The 13263-nt window shown below is 43.8% G+C and overlaps 1 protein-coding gene across 2 annotated transcripts in view; it reads left to right on the top strand.

The window, feature by feature from the left end:
- Window positions 1–13263, top strand: part of ADAMTS19 (ADAM metallopeptidase with thrombospondin type 1 motif 19) — a 406770-nt gene that overhangs the window by 336697 nt on the left and 56810 nt on the right. For both annotated transcript variants that reach the window (XM_075600164.1, XM_075600173.1), the window contains exon 15: window positions 5031–5111. In XM_075600164.1, the coding sequence (XP_075456279.1) occupies window positions 5031–5111 (81 nt within the window). The remainder of the gene's footprint in view (window positions 1–5030; window positions 5112–13263) is intronic.

The following is a 13263-nucleotide window of genomic DNA, read 5'->3' as shown; positions in this document are numbered from 1 at the left end:
GAGACCTATTGCGTTTATTCATCACAAGGGCTCCAGTCAGGGAGAGAAGAATCTCTGACATACTTACTATTACAAGAACTTTTTTGAGTGCAACTACTTAAAGCTTACAGAGTGATATATAACCAGTATCAACCATCTGCACTATATTTGCTTTTATTTTATTTACATATACCACTGAGCACACCAGCGCTTCTCCTCCCCCAGAAGAAAATAAATTATATCTCCTGCCTGGTGTGTGATCTTACTGGGGAAGGAGAGGGGATTGTTTCTATCTTGGGAGATCGCCTCCATACATCTGGAGCCTGCGGCAGATGGAGGCGCTGTACCACTAGAGATCTATGCTGGGTATGTACCCAGAAACCTGTCCTGTGTCCCCACAAACATCGGCGGACGACTCAGCCCTCCTGCTTACCAACAAGTACTGTAGCATGCACCACACACGCTGTAATGGCAGAATCTCCCATCGGGTGGGGGAAACACCGTTATATTTGGAGGTGCTGCTGAGATACTGCTCAACAGGACAGGTTTTCAGTGACGCAAGACTGGAAGTTATCAGGTACGCTTTCAGAGCAAGTACGGATGAGAAAGTGAGGCTACGTGTAGTGTCCATAAGGTGTACTGTGTGGAGACAGAGAAGCTATTGCTGGGTCTGAGTCGCCATGAGGACTGGTAGGTCTATGATGCATATAGGGGGTGTTCTGTTTAACGTGTCCCAAGAACCCTTGGAGAGGGTCTGCGATGCTAGTGCCGCAGCAGGGCGGCATAAAGTACTATTAGGGAGTGTCTTAAGAGGGGTGTCTGATGTACTAGGTGCCTATACCCCTCTGCTGGAAGAACGCCCAGAGTACTACTAGCTGTCGCCAGACAGTAAACCACAGAGTACTTGTTATGGACCGTGAACGAGTGCAGAATATCAGAGGGAGCTTTGCTAGCATGGGTTATAACATACTCTCGGTAGACAGCTAACCATGTCCTGCAGAGGCCTACAAGGAACAGTTTCCTTCCGGAATCGCGATTCCCGCGTGGTCGGGGAAAGAACTGTGCTCAAAATGGAGTTTCCCTTGCCCTGGAATACACCACATGAGTCGCATTATCTAAAATGGTGGTTCCCGCCAAGATTGGGAACTGCGTGGGAGGCTTGCAGGAAAATTGCACACCTTTTTGCAAAGTTCTGTAAGGGTCTGGCGCGAAAGCCAGGACCCCACCCAAGCGATGTGACTGGCTCAGAAAGGAGTCAGGGTCACGCCCCATTCCAGTGTGTTCCCCCTCTAATCTCCACCGGAGGCAGGGGCACTGTGACAGCCAATACCAAATGACTAAAGACAAGGGGGGAGTCGAATGTGACCAACCGCACCCTCAGTTCTTCGGAGCCTGGCAAGAGAGAGGAGCTAATTTACCAATACTCCTGTGTCCGTGCCTACATAGAGACCTGATCATGGCCAGTGAAATTGATTTTGCGCACTACCGTCTACCGGGAGGCCTCCTGGTAGTGAAGGTGGAAGGGAAGAGGTACCTCAAATGCTTCTGCCCCAAGTGCAACTTTCCAGGTGATGACCTAGTGTGGGGCGCCACATGTGCAAATGCGGAGCTCGGTTTCTGAAGCCGACGCTGCTGCGGCCTATGGCTTTAGCAGAGAAGGATGTAACTGACCCCAATACCTTGGGGGTCGATGCTGCTAACCCAACTACCTTAGCAATGGAGGTTCCAGTGGGCCCGTGGGCCCCAATGGATGCTTCAGGGGGTCAGAGTACCCTGATGATCGAAGAGCGGTTCAAGATGGTTCCAGACCCGGTTCTCACAGAGGAACCTGAGCCCGAGCAGTGATCTGTCGTCTGTGGTCCTTCACCAGCCGGCATGTACCCCTATGGACCCCACCAAAGATGAAACCAGTACCTGCAAAATCAAACGGTGATGCAGTCCAGTCCTGATGACAGTGATGGTGCGACCTATGCGGCGGCAGAGCGTCCCATTCATGGCGGTTCTTAGCAGCCTGGTTGGCAAACCAGCATCCCAATCAGCAAGTCCCAGGGGTCCGGAAAATCAGCGGAGTGGTGAGAATCCACCTACTTACTCTCAGCAGGAACTGATGAAGACTTTTGGTGTGAAAGCCCCAGACAACAGCGATCTCCACACGGAGGACAACGACAACCTGCCCCTCCAAAGACCAGATGTCTGCACTTTCGGTGTAGACCATTCATCTCTATCTGAAACCCGCGAGATTGGCTGATGTCAACAGAGAGGCGACCGCTGAGGCGGACGAGGAAAGGCCATTTCCCGCTCTGGTGTGTACCGCTGCAACCAGCGATGGCGTGGAACGTTTTTTGACTCTATGCGGTTACGCATGTAACGCACAAAGACGGTGGTGGGCACTAAGACACTTACTCCGGAACACTTGGCCGTCGGCGCTGACCCTTCACTGAGCCCCAAGCCAAGGCCAGATGCGGAGCCTTACATAGTCGATATAGCCCTGGTATCTAGTCAGGGTGGGTGTTACACCAAGGACTGACCGAGACTTTAAGGCCTCCAATCCTATGGCTAGTACTCTCCGCACTCCCCTTTCGCCACTCCTTGAGTCTCAGAGCTCTGCTAGATGTGCTCGGAATCGCCTGCGATCAGCTCTTTATTTTCAGCAACCAGGTAGGGAAATTGAGTTTGAGTATAGTTCTGATAAGGAAATAGGGGGATCCTCTACTAGGGCCTTCAAGTTTAGGGAAGGTATACCTGGTCGGGGTATCATAACGGAAAATTGGGATTCAGATAGTAACAAGGGGAATTGGGATTCTGAGGATTCCGATAAGAATTGGGATAGCGAATGGGAGGATGATGACATATTGGGAATGTCATCCGATGAGTCTTCAGGGTATAACTCTCCCAGACGGGTGGTGTCTATAATTAGAGTAGTACCTGGGTGCGGGTGCTCAGTGTGCTACATGGAGTATCGCTATGAACAAGCCTTTGATAAGGTGGAGTATGACTTGGACAGACCCCCTTAAGAGGGTATTTTCTGTAACTTTGCCTGATAGTTCTGGGGCACTTGTCAGCAAACCAGACCTGGAGCATTACTACTGAGTAATTAGGTTCTCCATGTTGGGAGGGACCTGGGTTTTCTATGGAATGCTGTAATGTAATCAAGTTATATGCACTGTAATACAGAAAAGTATGTATCTTTTTGCATTGTGATTTTCACCATGGTTATTGATTTTCCTGTTCTGTTTAGGTTATGCATCTGAAGGATGGTACCTGCAAATTTCAGTCCCAGTGTGGACATGGGAGTTTCCACCAGAGGGAGAGTGTAGCCAGGACTGGTTCTTGCCTACCAGTCTGCCCTCCCTGGCAGTAAGCCCTGGTAAGAGCAGGCCTGCTAGTACTTATGATGGGATTTCCCCACACCCAGCAGTCCCCTTGAGTGATGAGGGAGGAGGTGGAAACAGGCCTGGGTTCCCCCAATCCTGGGTCAGACCTGGTGCCCTCTTCCAGGCTGTACCTGATGGGATTGCCGCCCAAATTTAGTCAGTGCCTCTCCCCACTTGTGAGAGTCAGGTCACACACATGTTGCCTGAAGACTGGCCTTCCCTGTTCCTCTTCCCCTCGGGGGAGAGTGAGTGTGCACCTTTCCCCTGATACTGACAGAGGACCAGGAAAGAGCAAGGACTACTGCAGGGGCCCTTAACCAGAAGTGCAGGTCCAGGGACCATCCTACAGCTGGATAAACCACCAGAGACTGCATAGGTCAGAGGCCTGCTGTTACTGCATTGAGCTGAACAGAATAAACCGTTCCTGTTATTATACCTTCTGCCTGGTGTGTGATCTTACTGGGAGATGGGATTGTTTCTATCATAGGAGATCGCCTCCATACATCTGGAGCCTGTGGCAGATGGAGGCGCTGTACCATTAGAAATCTATGCTGGGCATGTACCACAGAAACCTGTCCTGTGTCCCCACAAACATCGGCTGATGATTCAGCCCTCCTGCTTATCAACAGGTAGCATGCACCACACACGCTGTAATGGCAGAATCTCCCATCGGGTGGGGGAAACACCATTACCTAAGTAAAACAGCTGAATGGAATTTAGTAGAAAAATGGCAGTAAAATAAAGAATGTGGCAAAGTGGAATACTTAGAATATTTTGATGATTTTTTAGGTTAAATTGGTGGCTGTTGTAATCAAAGCAAGGCTAACTGAATATAATGTATTTTTGTTTACTAACTGACAGACTCAAATGTTACTACTGAAAAGTTATATGAACAGTACTATTTTATTGACTAGTCCAAAAAAATTGGAAACATTCCCATCTCATCTCAGAGGTAAGCCATTACACGGTGTAAAGTACTAAACATTCTTATCAATTAGTGCAGGGGTGCGTAAACTTTTCTTGCTGCGCCCCCCCTGCCTGCTCTCCTCCGTTCTCACACCCTCCTTTCCTCGGTCCGGCATCAAATGACGCCATGGGGTCGTGTGTCGTCACGTCACATGACCCCGCAGCATCATGTGAGACCGCGTTGCCATGGTCACGCGTCCTGAAGCCGGCTGACTCTCGTTAACTAGAGGTTTGCAGAGGCCTCGCGCAGTTCCTGGCATTTCATTGAAATGTCTAGGGGAAGAGCGGGGGTCCTCTGCACCCCCCCCCAAAAAAATCCCCTAGTTTCTGCACCCCTGAATTACAGTACAGCACAAAGTAACTTTGTTCCATCCGTTTAGGAACGGCCCATTTTCTTTGGATGAAGTCAATTTATTTGAAAAACTGCTTCTACAGTTGATATAATCAATATAGGGTTGGCAGAGCTAATTTTAAAATCTGTTTCCCAGCTCTGGGTGATTTATATGAGTAATTGCATCAGAACTGCAGTGATAGTTACATGATGTGCAGTACTCTGCATAAATTCTTGTGTAACTTCTGTAGCAATTTGTGTAGCTGCAAGTGTTTACGGAGTTCCTATTGAGAATTTTAGTATACAAAACTAATGTAGGTTATCATTAACTGTATCAATAAATAATAGAATTAAATAAAATATGTTATTCATGCACGCAGGCTATGTAGAAGCATTGGTGATACCAGCTGGTGCAACAAGAATTAAAGTTGTGGAGGAAATGCCCGCTTATAGCTATCTTGGTAAGTATTTTAGAACTGAGATATTAACCAATCACATAAGCCAATTTGGTCTATTTCAAAATGATTATGTGTAATTTTGCTAAAGACCATTACATTTTTTTTTTTATTACTTAAATTTTTATTGAGCATTTTTTTCATACAAAATAAGAATTAACAAAACATATAACAGATAAAAGAGGGGGGAGGCAGGAAGGTGGGGGAGGGGAAGCATTTGTAAAAATATAGCATTGTACACAACAATTTAGTTACCACATGATCACTCTGTTCCAAATATTCTAATCTATATATGGGGATATACCTGCATGGCGAATCCATGGGGCCCAAATCTCAGAAAATCGCGAGGTAGAGCCGTTCAGATAGGCTAAGAGTTTTTCCATATAAACTATATGCCAAATTTTATTATTTATTTGGTTTAAGGATGGGGGGGCAGGTTGTTTCTAATTTTTGGCAATTGTACACCGTGTAGCATTTAACATTTGGGCTAGTACTCTAGCTTTTTTTCGGGGAATATTGGCTATTGGCTTGCCTAACAATATATATACTGGGTCATGTGGGACAGTGATTTCTAGGATCTTGTGTATTAAGGTGAACACTTCCGTCCATGTTTGTTGGATTTTGGGACATGACCAGAATATATGCAGAATATTCCCCACTTCACCACAACTACGCCAGCACAATGGGGAGACCCCTGGGAGAAAAGAGTGCAGTCTGGCAGGAGTCATATACCATCTGAATATTAACTTGTAAATATTCTCTTTTATTACAACGCACAATGAATTTTTGGAGGCAGCTTCCCAGATGTCTTTCCAGGTATCGAGATCTATACAGACGTTAAGATCTTTTTCCCAGGATACCATATATTTATCGGGGGTTTGATTGCTCTTGATAGAGGATAGACTTTGATAAATTCTGGAGATGATGCCCTTTGTGTGGGGTTGGTGTAAACACAAGTCCTCAAACAGAGTTAAAGCATGGGGTTGGCTTGATTTGTAGGCTGATTGGATATAATCTCTAACCTGGAGAAATCTGAAAAAATCGGAAGAGGGGATATAATGTTTCGTTTGCAGAGAAGCGAATGGGGGGACTTTCCCTTGAACGAGAATATTTTTTACTCTCGTGAGTCCTTTTTGAACCCAGGTATGGGAGAGTGGGTTTTCTGTGTAAAAAGGAAGAGAGGGGTCTGAGAATAGGGGTTGCATGAGGGAATGGGTACCAGTTAGTTGAAACTTGGATTTGAGTCCCAGATATTACAGGCAAAGGATATCACCGGGTTTTTGAAACTCTCGGGTGGTCTAGACTTTTTGTTGAGCCAGAGAAGATTTTTTATTCTGCATGGGGAACAAATCAAATCCTCTATCTCGACCCACCTCCTTTCGGTTGGGTTTGAATGCCAGCAAACAAGTTGCCCTAATTGAGCTGCTCTATAGTAGTTTTGTAAATTCGGAAGAGCTAAGCCTCCTTCTGATTTGGACTTATAAAGAATATCTTTGCGAACTCTTAAGTCGCCTGTTTTGCCAGACAAACTTCAAAATTTTCTTCTGAATATTATTTAGATCTTTCTGACAGATTTTAACCGGGAGAGTTTGAAAGAGATAGAGGAGTCTAGGTAAAATATTCATTTTAATAGTAGTTATTCTCCCAAACCAAGATATTATATATGGGTTCCAAGTGGCTAAGTCCTTGACTATCTGGTCAAAGAAGGGTTTAAAATTTGCGTTGTATAAAATTGAATAATTTTTTGTTAGTTGACCCCTAGATATTTAATATGGTTCGCGTTCCATTTGAAGTCAAAATTTAGTTTGAGTAATTTTACTAATTCTTTAGGGAGATTTAAACTAAGGGCCATGGATTTAGAATGATTAATTTTATAACCTGAAAGTGAGCCGAATTCTGATAGAACATGAAAAAGGTTAGGGAGGGATGTGAGAGGTTTTGAAAGCGTCAATAGTATATCGTCCGCAAAAAGAGCTATTTTGAATTCTTCCTGACCAACAGAAATACCCTCAATATTGGGGTTCATCCTTATCTGGCATGCTAATGGTTCAACGGCTAAGGCAAACAACAAAGGTGAGAGTGGACAACCCTGCCTAGTTCCATTTAATATTGGAAAGGGGTCAGACAAAGAGCTGTTCGTCCACACAGTGGCCGTTGGTGTGGAGTATAGTGTGTTTATACTATTTAAAATTTTGTCTGTGAATCCCATCTGCGAAAGCGTAGCTGACATAAACTGCCAATCTAATCGATCGAAACCGGTTACATTTTTTATTTATTGTGTTCAATGTAAATACTTTTCTCAAGCTCATACAAGTAACCTGAATTTAAGTAAAGATCCCCTTTTCACAGTTTACTCTTGGCACTCTAATTAAAAAACTGATATACTATACTACAAAGTTCTGGCATCTGTCTTGGTCCTGGAGAAATGTAAATTAGTAGTAGGTTGTGATTAAGTACCTTTTAGGGGACCAACATTAGGGTTCTTCATTAATTGAATTATAGTGTAGAGAACTTTCCAAATATCACAGGTCTCTCCTTCAAGTGTACTGCATCAACACAGTGGATTAAAAACTAGTTAAAGGACAGACAACAGAGGGTTGTCACAAATGGAACTTTTTCAGGTTGGGCTAAAGTCGTGAGTGGAGTACCTCAGGGATCGGTACTGGGACCCCTGCTTTTTAACTTGTTTATTAATGACCTTGAGGTTGGGATCCAGAGCAAAGTCTCCATCTTTGCTGATGATACTAAATTGTGTAAGGTAATAGAATCAGAGCAGGATGTAATTTCTCTTCAGAAGGACTTGGAGAGACTGGAAACGTGGGCAGGTAAATGGCAAATGAGGTTTAATACAGATAAATGTAAGGTTATACATTTGGGATGCAAGAATAAAAAGGCGACTTACAAATTAAATGGAGATATATTGGGGGAATCCTTGATGGAGAAGGATTTAGGAGTGCTTGTAGATTGCAGGCTTACAGTATCAATAGTGCCCAATGTCATGCAGTAGCTGCAAAGGCAAACAAGATCTTATCGTGCATCAAACGGGCAATGGATGGAAGGGAAGTAAACATAATTATGCCCCTTTACAAAGCACTAGTAAGACCACACCTTAAATATGGAGTACAATTTTGGGCACCAATCCTAAGAAAAGACATTATGGAACTAGAGAGAGTGCAGAGAAGAGCCACCAAATTAATAAAGGGGATGGACAATCTAACTTATGAGGAGAGGCTAGTTAAATTAGATTTATTTACATTAGAAAAGAGGCGTCTAAGAGGGGATATGATAACTATATACAAATATATTCAGGGACAATACAAGGAGCTTTCAAAAGAACTATTCATCCCACAGGCAGTACTAAGGACTCTGGGCCATCCCTTAAGGTTGGAGGAAAGGAAATTTCACCAGCAACAAAGAAAAGGGTTCTTTACAGTAAGGGCAGTTAAAATGTGGAATTCATTACCCATGGAGACTGTGATGACAGATACAATAGATTTGTTCAAAAAAAGGTTGGACATCTTTTTAGATGGGAAAGGTATACAGGGATATACAAAATAAGTATACATGGGAAGGATGTTGATCCAGGGATTAATCCGATTGCCAATTCTTGGAGTCAGGAAGGAATTAATTTTTCCCCTTAATGGGGTTTTTTGTTTGCCTTCCTCTGGATCAATAAGTAAGTATAGATACAGGATAACGTATCTGTTGTCTAAATTTAGCATAGGTTGAATTTGATGGACCTATGTCTTTTTTCAACCTCAACTATTATGTAACAGTGTAAAAGAAGCATATATGTATGTAGCCCCTTTTCCCTATGACTATGGGAACTACGCATGCTGCTGTACCTGTTGCTCACAGGAGGTCTAAGCCTCCACCACTGGGAGCATGGGGTGAGCTCTTTCTTCTCTCAGTGCAGAGCCTCCACCCATGAGGGATCCAAGCATTGGCAGGATAACCCCTCACAGGAACCAATACAGTGATGAATAATACAACGGTTTACTGACACACACATATAATAACGATAGCAATAACAATATCCCTGTGCAATACACATACAGAACCAGGAGTGAGTCCCTCAAAGTACTGAGGGTGTCCTGGACACCTGTAACCTGATGTCCTCATGAGCAAGCCCATCCAAAGTGTGAGGTAGTGCTACCCCCCTTTTGATGTGATGGTGCATGGTGGGTACATTCCTGGCTATGACCAGGGAATTGTGGAGATCCTCTATTAGCAGAGCCGCATCCATGTTTCCACGATGTGGGGTCTGCAAAATTCCCTCACGCCTTGTCCTGATCTGCCTTGAGAGGCAAGCTCCAGCTGGAGTGTCTCGCCTAGTGTCTATGATATGGCCTGTGGCCTGGTCCCAGGCCACAGAGCACCGTGGGGCCATCCGGTCTCTGGTGTAATAGTACTGCTAGAACTAATTGGGAAGCGTCCCTACCTGGGGCCTTCCCTACAATACTTCACTGAGGGGACTTAGGGCCTAGATGGGCATACAGGATAATTCTAGGCCTACTCCAGGGAAGTACTGCTCCCTGGACACTATGTGTTCCTTTGCCTCCCTCCGTCAGACTGCTCGCAGTCTCTTGCACAACAAAGCATATCTCCCTGCCTACTAGAGGATCAAGCCCTATTGGCTGGGACTTCCACCTGATGCCTACCCACTATGCACTATGGGACATGTAGTCCTGCTCCCTGTAATGGCCGCCGTAACATCTATCTCAGTGCACATGCCCACCGCTTATTCTGCGCATGAGCAACATTTAAAATGGTGGCCCCGCACTCCGAGTCCACCGTGGAGCTCCGGCGGCTCCCTTTACCTGGCAGCTCCCCCCCTGACACAGAAGGTTAGAAGGGGGCTCGGCTACATGTATTAGAGATTTATGATTGGGAAGAAGGAAATCATTGCACTCACACAAGACCATAGATCAACAATAAAAGACTGCACTTTTCATAAAGAATGTTCAGTACTTCTTCATTAAATTGTACAAGAACACAGATAACAGGGCATAACCTAGCAAAGGAAGAGCAAGACAAAACCACTAATTATGTACCATGCATCCTTCCAGAAGAAGTGGAAAAAGCAATACAATCCATAAAGAATTGGAAGGCTCCTAAGGAAGAGAATTACAACTTAAATCTTGAAGGAAGAAGCAGAGAAAGTACATGCTGCTTTAAGAACAGGACAATTCCTGAAACCTGGAGCAATGCAATAGTGCTGCTAGTATTACATAGTGCTTTAGAGAGACATTTTGCACAGTCCCTGCCCTGTAGAGCTTACAATCTATGTTTTTGGTGACTGAGGCACAGTGAGATAAAGTGACTTGCCCAAGGTCACAAGGAGCCAATACCGGGAATTAAACAAGGTTCCCCTGCTCCAAACTCAGGTCCAGTCAGTTACTCACTGAGCCAATCCTCTCTATTAGTTTGTTCAAATCCACAAGAAAAGAGAGAAAGAAGAATCCAAGAACTAGAGACCAATCAATCTACTTACAATCACTTACAATATTTTTATGAAGATACTCACTAATTGGCTGCAATAGACCTTAGACTTCACCCAGCCTAGAGAACAAGCAGGATTTTGCAGTGTGGATACAACACAATGGACCACATCCAAGTCTTACAAGATGTGATTTCCTGAAGTAATGAATACGATCAACCACACAGTTTAGGATTCATAGATTACACCAAAGCATTTGATTCAATCTACACCTCAGAGGTTCTAGAGGCTTTAAGAAGACAACATGTTGAAGAAACTTGCAGTATTTTGATATTATAACAAACATTTACAATACCACATCAACTATTACATTACATGAAGATACGAGCAAGATAAGGATCAGCAAGGGAGCGCAATAGGAAGACTCCATGTCACCAAAGCTTTCATAGCAAGACATTACATTGGGAAGAAAAACGAATCAAATCAACAGTGAATACTTCAGTCACCTACAATTTGCAGATGTTATATTTTCCAAAGACCTCCAGCAACAAATCAGAGAACTGTTGCTAAAGCAAGTAAGAAAGTGGGCCTCCATATGAATCTCATATAGACCAAAGTGATGTTTAATAAGTTTGTCAACTCCTTAAAGATCAAAATAAATGGAATAGAACTAGAAGAAGTCAAAGACTCTGTCTATCTTTGCTGGCAAGTAACAATGTATGGAAACATTGTAAATGAAATTAAGAGGAGAATAACGATGAGCGCATTTGGAAGAAACAACACAAACTTTCGATGTGAAACTTGGACCCTGAATACGTAAGTGACTCAGGAGCTTCAGGCATCTTAAAACAATATGGAGAGATATATGCTGGGTATGAACCAATAAGACGGCTAAGAAAAAGAACGAATAAGTTTTAGAGCAAACACAAGTATGTTACATCAACACAAGGGTGAAGAAACTAAAATGGCAGTGGTTAGTACATATCGCAAGATGAAATAACCATCATTGGACAACGTTGGTAATCGACTGGATTCCAAGTGAAATTCAAAGACCAAAATGACGACCCAAAGTAAGATAGGAGCATGAAATCAGAAATTTGTGGGAGCAACATGAAGAAGATTGGTTTTCAACCGCAGTACCTGAGCTATCACTAGGGAGGCCTCCATCCAGCAGTGGTTCGACAGCAGCTCAATATGATTATGATATACAATACTAGAGATGACCGAGTTTGGAGGGACAAAATTCAAGCCCCCCAAATTCCTGCATGATGGACTATCTTTCTCGCCAAGCTGAGGCAAATTTTTGTTTTCACTTTCAAACACTACAACATAGTTATGTAGCTGTAATAGCAAAATTCAATTTTATGGTGTGTATGTGTGTGTATATATATATACAGGCATACCCCGCATTAACGGAGCATGTATGTAAAGCGAAAATGTACTTAAAGTGAAGCACTACCTTTTTTCCACTTATCAATGCATGTAATGTACTGCAATCATCATATATGTGCCTAACTGATGTAAATAACGAATGTGTAACAGGCTCTATAGTCTCCCCGCTTGCGCACAGCTTCGGTACAGGTAGGGAGCTGGTATTGCTGTTCAGGACATGCGGACAGGTGGATGTGCGAGCTGCCGTTTGCCTATTGGGCGATATGTCCTTACTCGCGAGTGTACTTAAAGTGAGTGTCCTTAAACCGGGGTATGCCTGTATAGGAAAAAAAGAGGAGAGAGTGCACGTCCCATAGTTTAAAATTGTACATTTAATGGTAAAAAAGGAAGGGGAGGGGAAGAGGGGGGGGAGGAAATGCACTTACAAGAGTAAAAACAATTCAGGCAATTTGTGAATAACTTACCACCATCCGGTTTCTCTGTATCAGGAATCAACAGATCGAAGCTCCCTCAGGGCTGTATGGACAATGTGGCTGCTACGGGGAAATGAGAGATGTCCTCAATGGTCAAATCCGTCTGTAAGAGTCCCAGAGATTGCCTCCTACACTTGAATGGCCGCAATGTTATCTTGTGCTCGAGGCGGCCTCGTGCGCATACGTAATGTTGTAGTGATGCGATGACGCAATGACGTTCCCTGATGCGTTTCATCACCAGACGGCGACTTTCTCAAAGGGCTGACTTTTTTTATTATGCCTGTATAAAAAAAGAAAGTGATATCCGGCACTCCTGTATGAGCAATATTGTCCAACGTTTCAATCCACACAAGGGGATCACCCCCCTGAGAAACACTTTCAATACACATTTTTCTGATTCCATCACTGAGTGCTGTCGCCTCTTTGCCATCCTTGCTGCTGGTAATGTATGATGTGTATATATATATATATATATATATATATATATATATATATATATATATATATATATATACAGTATACACATGGATAAGGTGTTTTCACTTGACAGCCGTGCAGGAAAAATGAGACAGCACACAAAGGTAGTAGTTCAAAAAACCTATATTGAAGTAAGTGGCACACACCGATATTTCGGTCCTCACAGAGGGACCTTTCTCAAGGGAGTGCTTTGGTCCCTCTGTGAGGACCGAAACATCAGTGTGTGTGCCACGTACTTCAATACAGTTTTTTTTTAACTACTAACTTTGTGTGCTGTCTCGTTTTTCCTGCACGGCTGTCCAGTGAAAACACCTTAACTATCTCACCTCTAAGGGATAAGCACCAACATCAACTCCAACTCCACGTGAGTGCCAAC

The sequence above is a fragment of the Ascaphus truei genome, chromosome 1, assembly GCF_040206685.1.
Source record: "Ascaphus truei isolate aAscTru1 chromosome 1, aAscTru1.hap1, whole genome shotgun sequence".
Classification (NCBI taxonomy): Eukaryota; Metazoa; Chordata; class Amphibia; order Anura; family Ascaphidae; genus Ascaphus; species Ascaphus truei.
The sequence above is the reverse complement of the archived record's forward strand: the minus strand, read 5'-3'. Positions and strand labels throughout refer to the sequence as shown.